We start from the raw sequence: 12,274 nt of genomic DNA, 5'->3' as shown, positions 1-12,274 counted from the left end.
TTCAGGCTGATATGTCTGGTATTCCTATCAGCTGACATGTCACCTGACTGCACACTGGCTGACGTTGACCTAACCATGTTACTGGAGGGTGACCTACAGCAAGCCACAGAAACGTCAGAGCTGCCATTTACTGGTTTCACCCCAACAGCAGTCCTCTGCCTGGCCATCCACCAGGAGCTGATCTCTGAGCCCGACAGCCCTCTGACCCACAACACCTCTGAATGTGAACTAAGGATTTTGCCCCTATTCCTCATTCAAGTAACACTTTAGCATATTTGGTTAGTTAGGAGGTTCATCTTTAGGCTGGGTCATGAACCAGCTTAAGTAAGACTAATGAAGCTTTGCAAAAGCGCAGTCTAAAGCAGAGGCTGGTCAAATTAGATTTTCTCAACTTAATATTCAGCAGGTGAAGGCCGGAGCAGGTTTTGTTGATGGTTGGTGGTGGTAAACTCGTAGTGATCAGACCTCTGTCAGATTCTACCCGTGAAAGTGAAATGTGTTGCATTTTTAATCCGATGTTGTTTTCGCGTTACTCACCCATGACGGCAGTCCGTCGGGTGGCAAGTTGTGTTTGACAGTTCCCTCCTCGTGTTCCAAAAACGCAAGCGCTCTGTTTATCCTCGTGCTCTTACAAGACGTGTTTCTTCTCCAAAAGAAAAACACTGCAAGTCCGATTAAAAGCCAACTGAAGCTGAACTCCAGATAGCCCAGGGCATACACGGGGAAAATAACAACCAACGTCTTCGCCAAGTGCGCCCACGTGCACGCCAGCTGTCCGGCGCACGACGGCGCGTCCGCGGCGGGTGCGCTGCTCGGTGCCGCGTGCTGCGGTCCGGGGGCACCTGGCGACTGTGGCACGGACCCGTGAACGGCGCTCATCGCTCCTGGAATGCCCGTCTCGCAGCTGCGATTTCCGCCACTCCGTTTCCAAGACTGCCTACTTTGACCTTTACGGTAACGAGGCGCTGTTTGGTGCGGTCGCCGTCACGCACCTAGCGACACCGGCACGGCGCACGGCTGTTATGAGGTCGAGCACGTGCAGAGTAGTCCTGAGACAAGCGTTCACACGCGCGTGGGCCGATAGCACATGCTGGAGGCTGCACTGCTCTCACGTTAGTGCGCCTTCACATCGCTTTACCTTACACTTAAAAACGCACGTTAACAGTAAGACTTCACCGCAACATACCGAAATGTGTTCGTGCAGCGTGTACGCCAAACAGCAGCGCTTACACAGCACGCGCGCGGTTTGCTCAGTTTGCCTGTCAGGACAGTTTGCGCGCGGGCAGCGTGAATCGCCACAACGCGCTCGACAGCGGCAGATACATAGAGACGGGACATCCTGCAAAAGCGCTTAGACCGACTATAAACAGTTTTTGTGCTGGAAAATACTTATTTTATACGTCACAGATTATCAGAGAAGGCGTTTCACACACCCTATATCTATCTATCTATATTTATATATTATATATCTGTATCTATCTATCTATATATATATATATATATATATATATATATATATATATATATATATATATATCCAGAGGCATTTTACAGGCATGTCAGAGTTGCAGTTAAAAATATTAACGGGGAGAATAGTCTGTGATCTTGTAAAGTTTAAGATTCATTTCCTAGATTTATGAGATATAACCAACTTCATGTTATCATACATTCACTCACCAAGCAAACCAGTATTCTTCAAACAGCCGTGCCTAAACGTTGAACGTTTCGATGATCAACACAACGTGACTATCTCTATGGTGACGGACGTGTTATAGCGATTGTTCATAATTCGATTGCTCAGCCTGTAGTGTAGATAATGTATGTGACGCATCGCCATGGTTTCATTCATCAGCGCATGCGTCGTAGTGGTCGGGAGTCATGGCGGTGAACACTGTCAACATAAATCTTATCCGCCTTAAATGAGAAGTTGGACACGCGTGTGTGGCATAATGTACTCAGACAAGGTGATGTGTCCGTGTGTGTGCGTGCTTTCTGGAGATTTACAGCAAGAAAATCCATGTGCCTCGAGCTCTAGCAGTCTGGTTAGCTGGTTAGCTAACCTCCGTCTCGAAGCGTCTCTAGGAGCTGAACAATACTACACTGCACACCTTCACTGCTCCTGTCGGGTGCAGTTTTAGGAAAAGAGAGCAGGAGGTGTGCTCCGCTGGCAGACCCAGTGTAATTATTATCCCAGGTCCGTTAGCTAATGCTATAACAGCCAACCGTCCTACAGCGGCTCTACCTTTTGTAAGACGGTGTGGTATTTGATCTGTAGCATTGCGTATTTGTTTGGACATCGCTGGTTCGTGTGATAGTCCTTTTGTTTTTCTAGTAATTCTCCTTTTGTCAGAACTGAAATACCTTCTTGCCTGTACATGGTGAGGATTACTGACGTACTACTCATTGTGCATTACCTACAAAGACAATGAAAGCACAGCACAGCAGACTTAAGTGGAGACATTAGAACGCATGTGTGTAGCGGGAGTTTTGCCTGATTGTCATGTCTGTCTTTTTTCCACTTCTTTCTTAAGAAAATAACAAAAGAAGACACATGGAGACCTGAAGACTTAAGAAGGCATCTGCAGGTCGGTTTCAGAGGGGGTTCGAGGTTTGCATGCATGCGCTGAGGGAGAGAGAAACTCATTTGTATGAGTGTGACTTGCAGGGTCAGGATAGGAAGAGCCAGAGAAGAGAACGATCCAAGCGAGAGGAGGTGCAGAGGACACACAGGACTGGAGAGTCAACGGAGCGCACACGGCAGGACTCAGAGACAGATGTAAGGAGGGAGAGAGAGAGACAGAGGGAGAAAGAAAGCACAAGCGAGAGAACAAATCTAAGAGAGCCAGAGAAGGAGAGGGAAGAGGAGAGCAGGAGGAAAGAGAAGAGGGAGAAGGAGAGGAGAAAAGAGCGAGAAAGGGTTGGGGAGCACCTGGGATGGGAGAGGAGAACTGAACGAGATGACAAAGAGACCAAAGACAGAGAGGAGAAGCAAATTCAGAGGTATAAAAAGAGAGACGAGAAGCTGGGGAGATACAAAGAGAGAGACAGGGAGAAAGAAAGATACAGGGATAAAGACAGAGAGGCAGAGAGAGATAGATGGAAAGAGAAGGAAAGAGAAAAGCAGAGAAAAGGCAGAGAAAAGAATAGAGAGAGGGGGGGGAGGAAAGACTATGACTGGGAGAAAGAGAGGGAAGGTGGAGAGAGAGAAAAAGAAAGAGAGAGGGAGAGAAGGAGGGCAGAGCGAGGCAAAGAGGAAAAGGCAGAAAAGGAAAGAGGAAAAGAAAAGGAGGGAAGTGTGGAAGACAAGCACAGGGAGAAAGAGAAAGAGCATGAAAGAGAGAGGAGAGAAAGGCACAGAGAGAGGGAGTATTCACAAGAACAGGAAGAATGGAGAGAGCGAAAAAGACGAGAGAAGGCTGGACACAGACAGCTGTCTGGACCTGTGGACAGAGGTTAGATAATTATCAACCATGACTACTGCAGAAGGCCCGAGTTATGTTTTAGTTCATTAATGAAGCCTTGTGCCTTGTTTTTCAGAGGAAAGAGAGAGGAGAAAAAGAGAGAAAGAACTCTGGGTAAGATGCATTCTGCTTCTTACTGATTAACTACAATAAAGAATGTGTCCTAGTTCACCAGCTAGGTCTCTGTGCCCGGGACTGGTTTAAAGCTGTGGTTTGGGTGGTGCTGGGGACTTCAGGAAGCAGAGGAAAATGGTGGAGCCCTCCATAATGCTCGAGAAGCAGAGCGTCACAACCACCACCACCACCACCCCGGTGGGGAGGGTGGAGCAGACAGAGACAGAACGAGGGAGAGAGAGAAGCATAAAGAAAAGAGATATGAGGACTCCAAGAGCAGCCATGGCAACAGAGACCAAGGGGTAAGCTGTACTCTGGGTGAGGGGGCTTGGGTGTGTGTGTGTGTGTGTTGGTAACTGCTGGAGTCATTCTGATTGGTTCTCACATAGCTGAGCTGACTGGTTTTTGTTCATACAGGTGGAGAGTGATGAGGTGGGAGGAATGAAGAATGAGGACTACGAGGAGGATTTTGAGGTCAGAGAACCATGCAGCCTGGGTTCTTATGGGTCACAATCCAGAATAATGTTTGTTCGTTTGTTTTTACATAATTGTCATCATGCTTTTAAATGGATTTTGCGTTATAAGAAAATAATGAGGTTTTGATGCAGGAGACACATGTAGAGAGTAGAAATCCATACAATCACAGGATAGCACTCTAATGGAGAGAGTTGCCACTGTTTCTGACCCCTGAGCAAGGCCCTTAACCCTAAATTGCTCAAGTTGTACCCAGTCATAATTGTAAGTCGCTTTGGATAAAAGCATCAGATAAATGCTGTGAATGTAAATGTAAATCACAGGACAGCACTCTCTAATGGAGAGCCATGTGGATAACCATCCAATCACAGGACAGCACTCTCTAATGGAGTACTACACTGTTGTTAGAGAACCTCCAGAAGATCTCCATACTGGGGACAAAATCATCTGGATTTGACCAATAAAATATTATAATATATCTTTGAAGTTTAAGTAGAGAGTTATGTGTTTCATTTGTTAGTTCATAATAAGTGAAGGAACCTGTGTCTCTTCATGCAGGATTATGAGGAAGACTTTGAAGAGGTGGATGAAGATGAAGGAAAGGAAGAAGAGGAGGATGAAAATGGAGAGAGTGAAGGATGGAGGGAGCTGAGCGCTCACAGGAGCGATGAGATCAAGGCCATCCAGAGAGCAATGGAGGAGGAGAATGAGCTGGTTAGCGCCACCCTTACACGGCCCCCAACCAAAGAGGCTGAAGCAGCCCACATAGGTAGCCACACCTACCGTCTACCTGCGTTCTTATCTTACACACCTACAAAGGTAGCCATGCCTACCACCTACCTGAATTCTTACCTTACGTGTGTGTGTGTGTGTGTGTGTGAGATTTACTGAGTGCTCAAACAGAGAGGCGTCCAGCCAGGGTCCAAACACATGGCAGGGTGATTGACTTCACAGCAGCGAGGCAGAGGGAGGTCAGCCAGCAGGTTGCCCGGAGACAGCAGTGAGTGAACACACAGCTTCCTGAAGACTGAACACAGCACACACAGCTTACTGAACACAGCACACACAGCTTATTGAACATACCAGACCACACACATGGCTTACTGAGCTCTCCAGAGACACTAATGTGACTATATTTAAAACAGAATCCATTAATGGACTAATAAACATGCATTAATAAACAGTTCATGTATTGAATTAAATGCTTGATGGACTAATTGACTAAGGTGAGTCTCTGAAAAGCTGTTGTGATGTAGGAAACGCAGCGTGGAGCTCTTACGTTTGATTGAGTTGGATTTTTCTGTGACGGAGTCTCTCCTGGACCTTCCCCCAGTCAGCGAGTATGACATGTACATCAAAAGCTTTGGAATGAGCAACACAAAGCAGGTCTGTATATTTCTAGATTAAACACATCTGATCTGTATGTTTATAGATTACACAACACAAACAGCAGGTCTGTCTGTTTAAGTAGATTAAACAATGGAAATACAGCAGGTCTCTGTTTATATAGATTAAACAACACAGCAGGTCTGTGTGTTTATAGATTAAACAACAAAAATAGAGCAGGTCTGTCTGTTTATAGATTAAATAACAAAAAGCAAGTCTGGTTATATGGATTAAACAACACAAACTCAGGTCTGTATGGTTATAGATTAAACAACAGAAACACAGAAGGTCTGTCTGTTTATGGATTAAGCAATACAAACAAACACAGCAGGTCTCTGTTTATGGATTAAAGAAAACAAACAAAGCTTTGCTGCAAAGTGCTTGGTGTGCTCAAATGTACGTACTATTATAATTACCTACTATTATAGATACCCATTATAATTAACTACTATTATAGTTACCTTCTATTATAGTTACCTATTATAATTAACTATTATAATTACTTTCTTTTATAGTTACCTTCTATTATAATTATCTACTATTATAGTTACTTTCTATTATAATTATCTACTATTATAATTATCTACTATTCTAGTTACTTTCTATTATAATTATCTACTATTATAATTATCTACTATTAGTTACTTTCTATTATAATTATCTACTATTATAGTTACCTTCTATTATAATTATCTACTATTATAGTTACCTTCTATTATAATTACCTACTATTATAATTACCTATTATAGTTACCTTCTATTATAGTTACCTATTATAATTAACTATTATAATTACTTTCTTTTATAGATACCTTCTATTATAATTATCTACTATTATAGTTACTTTCTATTATAATTATCTACTATTATAATTATCTACTATTATAATTATCTACTATTCTAGTTACTTTCTATTATAATTATCTACTATTATAATTATCTACTATTAGTTACTTTCTATTATAATTATCTACTATTATAATTATCTACTATTATAGTTACCTTCTATTATAATTACCTACTATTATAGTTACCTTCTATTATAGTTACCTATTATAATTAACTATTATAGTTACCTTCTAGTATAGTTACCTATTATAATGAACTATTATAATTACCTACTATTATAGTTACCTATTATAATGAACTATTATAGATACCTTCTATTATAATTACCTACTATTATAGTTACCTACTATTATTGTAAGGGTTGGCACCAGGCTGAGGCCCCCTCCGGCCACCAGAGGGAGGCCTCGAGTCAACCACACTTCTAATCGGGCAGTATGCAGCAGCTGGGCCTTATATAAGCCCAGTGACCCCGTCACTCAGTGCTGGTTCTTTGCTAAAGTTTCGAGCCAAGTTCCTAGCCAGTAACTTCAGGTATTGAGGTCTGTGAGCCTTCATGCTACACCTCATTTCTTCCCTGCAAGGGTGTCTGTGTTGTTATACATCCCCTCCCCTCTCCAGTTTTCCCCTCCTGAGACTGTCTCTCTCCTGAGGCTTCCCTTAGCCATTAAAGTACCTCCTGATTTTATTTGGGAATTTTTAGTTTGGTTTTCCCCAGTGCATCGGGGTTGCCATTCTTCCCGTGGCATCCTTTGTTCTCCCTTTTTCCATGCTCGGTGTGGTGGTTAGTTTTTCCTTTTGTTTTACCTGTTCCAAGATCTAACTGTTCTGCACACGGGCCCACCATCGTTAGGGTGTGGTGACTCACCCAGTAGGCTGTCCATGTCATCACCTAGCCGACCTGGGTTTGCACCCACCTTACAATTATAGTTGGCTACTATTAGAATTACTTACCATTCAGTTTGCTTGATAATACTTTGAGTTCAGAAGACTTGCAGCATTAATTTCCAGTCACCATGTTGTTTCACCAGAAAGTGAGGTTAAATGCAGGTCTGTAAATGTGGTTACTGCAAACGTATCAGTGAGGTCTGAGTTTTGCTGTGGCTGCAGGTCTATGTGCAGTGTAATGAAGACAACACAGACCAGGACACACAGACTGAGGAGCCTGACACCCATGAGAAGTGGACCTTACACCCAGCCGAGACCAACGCCGTGTCTGGAGGTCCAAAACCCCCCCAAACACGGCACACACATGCCCAGAGCTGAATGCTTTATTGCAGTACTGTCCTAGCAAATTACTTGATGTATGATTGATTACCCACAGGCCCCAAAGTTTCCCAGAATGCTCAAGAGTCTGTGGCCTGGATGAACGGTGATTCAAAGCGACTTTCCACGTTTCTGCACTCTGCAGCGCAGGTAAGTCAATCTTAATTAGCCTAATCACTCAGAACACTCGTTAACTACAAATGAAAAAATGACCTTACCTACTTTTAATTTAGATGTGCTTTTGAATGTGTGTGTGTGTGTGTGTTTGTGTGTGTGTGTGCGCGCATGCGCATACACGTGAGTTTTCTAGGTGATCGCAGTACTGTTAGAGGAGAATAGGACAGGGAGTGACTCTGTAAAAGGCCTGGACTCTCACATAGACTCCCTCTCCTGCAGTGACAGAACCCTTCAACTCAACACCAAACTCCCCTTAATACATGGTAACAACCCCCCTTCCACTGGGAATGGAACACTTACTTTAACAACATTATTCTGCGTGATGCCTGTGTTTAACATGTTATAGCAATGTGTGTGTGTGTGTGTTTGTGCGCGCAGGTCGGCAGGTCACGCTGCTTCACTTCTCCAATGTGCAGGTGCACATCTTGCTCTCGGTCCACGCTCCGCGCTGCGGCCCGAGTGAAGATACACTCGATACACACACACTGCTGTGTGTGTGGAACATCTGGGAGCCGTCTGCTCCCCAGAAATTCCTCATCTGTGAAGCTGAGGTTCACACACACACCTGCTGAGTCACTGTCACAAACCTCATACAAGACACACCTTTATCAAGTCCAGGTAGCCTCATGTTTCTAATACATCTTATCTAATAACTGATACTTCTCTCTCTCTCTCTCTCTCTCTCTCTCTCTCTCTCTTCCCCCCCCCCCCCCTCAGGTGCAGTCTTGTTGTTTCAGTCCTGGTCAGCTCTCTCTGGTGTTTGCGGGGACGGCTGTGGGTTCAGTCTTGCTGTGGGATCTGAGGGAACATTCTGGCTCTCACATGTGCCTGAGAGTGAACACAGAGGAGTGGACACTACGCTATCCAACCTTCTCCACCGGTCAGTCAAACAGAAAAACAAAGAGCTGCCCCAGACTGTCCAGGTTTGTGACCTGCTCCTGGTCCAGCCTTTAACACCCTTTGTCAGGTCTTAAGGACACATACAGTCATGTGATTCACACTAGAGTGAGCAGCTGTTCTTCAGACATAAAGGTTATCCTGAGATTGGGTTAAGGTTACCGTAAGGTTAGATTAACTTTAGCAGACTGTGTGTTTGTACAGATGCTGTGCTATCGGTGGCGGGGCATCTATCCTCCGTGGTGTCAGTCGAGCCTGTCCTGGTCACTATGGAGGCAGAGTTTAGGGGGCCCCTGCTAGCAGCCCAGGAAGGTAATGCGAACCGCACACGAGTCCCACACACGAGTCCCTGATACATTTCAACATTTACATAATCAAAGGCATTGTTCTCCACTGATTTTACTAAGAAACTAATAGTCTCAATATGATAAATTCTTTTTAATTTAAAGTAAAATAATCTGTGTTCTTTAAAAATGAGTCACATTTGCTTTGTTTAAAAAATGCATTAAAAAACACTCCCAATAAATCCAATTATTTTGAATGTGAGAAATGCATTACATATGGAGTTCCAAATAGCAATGCACAAGTGTTTTTATATCCAGCAAGTGACTGAACACTCTTCATAACCATCATAATGCTGGTAGATACATTGTCCCGTGCATGAGCTGTACTGCTTCCCACAGAGTTCCTGTTCCCATAAATATCCATTTATTTGTGGGCTGTGCTACATAGCTGTTCCCATAGATGTCAATTTATTGCACTAAAATTAAAAAGTTGTGATAATCTGATTGCATAGTAGATAGTACTGTTTGGAAAAAGATGTGTACAAAGGAATTTCTGACTGTAGATGGGTGAGCAAAAGAGAATAAAGGATTTACCTGTCAAAAAAAGATGATTTTGTTACACTGAAGTTCTTCAGTGATGTGTCCGTTCTGAGTGGACATTAGAGCAGTTCTTCCCCCTCATATACGGCAGAGTCCCTGGGCCTATCCTTCCAGTTAGGATCCCTGGATGAAAATGGCCTCCTGATTCTCTGGGTAAGGAATGGTTCCACATGAATGTCTTTCTTTACTCTCATCTGCTGTAGAAATGTATTTAAACACTGTGTGTGTGTGTGTGTGTGTGTGTGTGTGTGTGTGTGTGTGTGTGTGTGTGTGTGTGTGTGTGCGCGTGCGCGCGCGTTCTGCAGGTTGTAGTTGAGCTGCCAAAAGCTGATGATTCTGGATCCCAGACAGATCTGGGTACCCCACACCCCTCTGTCCTGTACCCCACACACTACTGTACCACACATCCCTCTGTCCTGTACCACACACTACTGTACCACACACCCTTTCTCTTCTCACCTCTCTCTCTCTCAGGTTTGAGACCAGGGGGAAAGGTTAAACTTCTTCACAGTTCCTCTCTACAGACATGTGACAGCTCTACCTCTCGAGGGGTTGCAGAGGTCACAGAGGTCATGCCTCATCTAAGCCTCCTGCTGAGGTTTCTACCCTCAGACTCTAACCACTACTTCATTGGCACCAACATGGTGAGTGCAGGAGGTCAAAAAAGGTCAAAGTACACATCAGACATGGTGAGTGCAGGAGGTCAAAGGAGGTGAGGGTGTCCATCAGACATGGTGAGCACTCTGGTTCAGTATCACTGTGTGAGCAGTGAGGTCACAGTGACATCATGTGACCCCACATCCTCATACAAGCACACTGCATGTTTAAATTTGACCCACGGCTCTTATGGTATAATGTCCTAAAAGACTGCTTTACAGTGTACTTTGAGATTATTCCTGTGCTAGTCACAAATTGATTGTTTAAAGGCTGAATGTTAAAATGTTTTTTATATAAGAGAAAGTGGTTGTTTTACGAAAGTGAAGGTGTGTTTAGCTGAGATGAGGGGGGTGTGTGTGTGTGTGTGTGTGTGTGTGTGTGTGTGTGTGTGTGTGTGTGTGTGTGCGTGCTGTAGGGGCAGGTGAAGCGAGGCACTAGACATGGCCTCCGCGTTGTCCCGAAGCTCTACACACCTGCAGAGGGCATGAGACCAGCAGAGGTCACCGCACTAGACTTCTGCCCCAACAGAGAGCCCTTCTTCCTGGTGAGTGTGTGTGCGCGGGTGGTGTTAGTAATGGTGTGTGGTGCGTAGTGCTGTCTGTTTGACTGTTCCTCTTTTACCTGTAGGGGGAGCACATATGCTTAGTTAATGAAAAGAAATTATATAGTTAACAAAAATAGTGTATTTGTCAGTAAAAGTGTGTGTGTGTGTGTGTGTGTGTGTGTGTGTGTGTGTGTGTGTGTGTAGGTGGGCTGCAGTGATGCTACGGTCCGCCTCCACTCCCTTGTGCGGGCGGAGCCTATGTGTGGGTGGTCTGTGGGTTCTGGCAGTGTGCCCACTCACACTGTGTGCTGGTGCCAGACCCGACTCACTGTGTTCTTCGTTCTGGACGCCACGTCAGTCCTGCACGTGTGGGACCTGGCAGAAAGAGAGGACGGTCCAATCAGCTCGGAGAACCTGCACCCAGACCGGTACGAGCACAGGAGAGCAGGTTCTGCCCCCCACCCTCTCTATAGTCCCCTGGATGAGCTGACACTTTCACAAACCACCCCGATCTCTTGTCCTGTTGCTACGGTGATCTGTAAACCCACACACCTCTGATCACCCACCTGCTTCAGTCAGTGTGGTACTGTTTAGTCCTCTTCAGCAGCTGCTGTTAGTATGAACTGTCTGCTCATTATTTGGTTTTAGGGAAGTATATCACCATCATGATCTTTCCATTTCATATATTTAATTTTCTTTCTTTCTCTCCCTCTCTGTCCTCCATCGTCAGGGTGACAGGCATGGCGGTGTTTGGAGACGCAGACAATCGGCGCTCATCCTCAGGCTTTGCTCTGGTCAGGCAGTCCGGCAGATTGGAGATCCACTTCCTGAAACAATCCCTTGCGCTTTTCCGGACATCTGACATGAAAACACTACGCTCCCTGGCACACAACATGCTCTAAACACTCCTTGGCACACAACACATTCAGAACACTCCCTGGAACACACTCCCTGGCACACAACATGCTCTAAGCACTCCTTGGCGACCCGTACTGAAAGTGTGAGGAGAGAAACTGCAGTGGACCAGCCCAGAGTTAAGCAGCCCTACTCCTGGAGATCTACCACGCTGCTCTGATCTACTGCAGAGTTTATCTAATATACCTGATTCAGCTCATATGGGCTGCATATGCTCTTTGGTATCTCAGTCTCATGTTGGAGATGAGGGAGCTGCTCTGGTAGGCGTTTCACCACACATGTGAACAGGTGATCCACACATACACAGTAACGCTGGAAACAGCCAGTCTGGCCTGCCTGTGCAGAGTCCACTGGGACGAATACGTCTGGTAATGTCCCCTATCGCTCAGACTATGGCTCACTCACAGTGGGAAGTCCAAGGTTAACGATGGAGACCGCATGTGGGTGGAGCTAGCACCGCCACACCTGTGCAGGGCAGGTGTCCAGGACAGGTGGGGTGCAAATCTGTTACTGCTTACTCTCTGGCCTGTCTGTTAGTGACATTACTGAACCCTTACCCCCCAGAATGACCCAAACCACTAAACATCACTAAATACACATTATCAGTAAATAAACAAACTTTTTGGTTCGTTTGCTTGTTTTGAAGAATCATT

At 45.0% G+C, this 12,274-nt stretch overlaps 2 protein-coding genes across 12 annotated transcripts in view; one reads left to right on the top strand and one right to left on the bottom strand.

Moving 5' to 3' along the window:
- esyt2b (extended synaptotagmin-like protein 2b) overlaps positions 1–1,247 on the bottom strand; it is a 44,407-nt gene extending 43,160 nt beyond the window's left edge. For 5 of the 10 annotated variants that reach the window (XM_035536689.2, XM_081695294.1, XM_081695296.1 and 2 more), the window contains exon 1: positions 538–1,245. In XM_035536689.2, coding sequence (XP_035392582.2) covers positions 538–879 — 342 coding nt within the window. In that variant the 5' untranslated portion in view covers positions 880–1,245. Of the gene's footprint in view, positions 1–537 lie in introns of all 10 variants that reach the window. The other 5 variants (XM_081695297.1, XM_081695293.1, XM_081695295.1 and 2 more) reach the window with 2 other exon arrangements.
- Positions 1,248–1,843: 596 nt separating this feature from the next.
- Positions 1,844–12,249, top strand: dync2i1 (dynein 2 intermediate chain 1). Of its 2 annotated transcripts, XM_035519867.2 has the most exons (21): positions 1,844–1,964; positions 2,532–2,585; positions 2,666–3,452; positions 3,538–3,575; positions 3,698–3,877; positions 3,993–4,049; positions 4,608–4,818; positions 4,932–5,049; positions 5,306–5,435; positions 7,392–7,503; positions 7,606–7,697; positions 7,858–7,987; positions 8,103–8,275; positions 8,442–8,604; positions 8,826–8,933; positions 9,597–9,658; positions 9,811–9,862; positions 9,980–10,149; positions 10,578–10,706; positions 10,911–11,134; positions 11,437–12,249. In XM_035519867.2, the coding sequence occupies exons 1-21, from the start codon at positions 1,920–1,922 to the stop codon at positions 11,606–11,608; spliced, it is 3,207 nt and encodes a 1,068-aa protein (XP_035375760.2). In that variant the 5' UTR covers positions 1,844–1,919; the 3' UTR covers positions 11,609–12,249. The 2 variants fall into 2 exon arrangements, with proteins under 2 accessions (XP_035375760.2, XP_081551418.1); XM_081695292.1 differs by having other exon boundaries at positions 9,811–10,149.
- Positions 12,250–12,274: the final 25 nt, after the last annotated feature.

Source organism: Electrophorus electricus, chromosome 13 (assembly GCF_041902795.1).
Source record: "Electrophorus electricus isolate QZ-2024a chromosome 13, ASM4190279v1, whole genome shotgun sequence".
In the NCBI taxonomy this organism is placed as follows: Eukaryota; Metazoa; Chordata; class Actinopteri; order Gymnotiformes; family Gymnotidae; genus Electrophorus; species Electrophorus electricus.
Note: the sequence above shows the minus strand (reverse complement) of the source record. Positions and strands in the feature narration are given on the sequence as shown.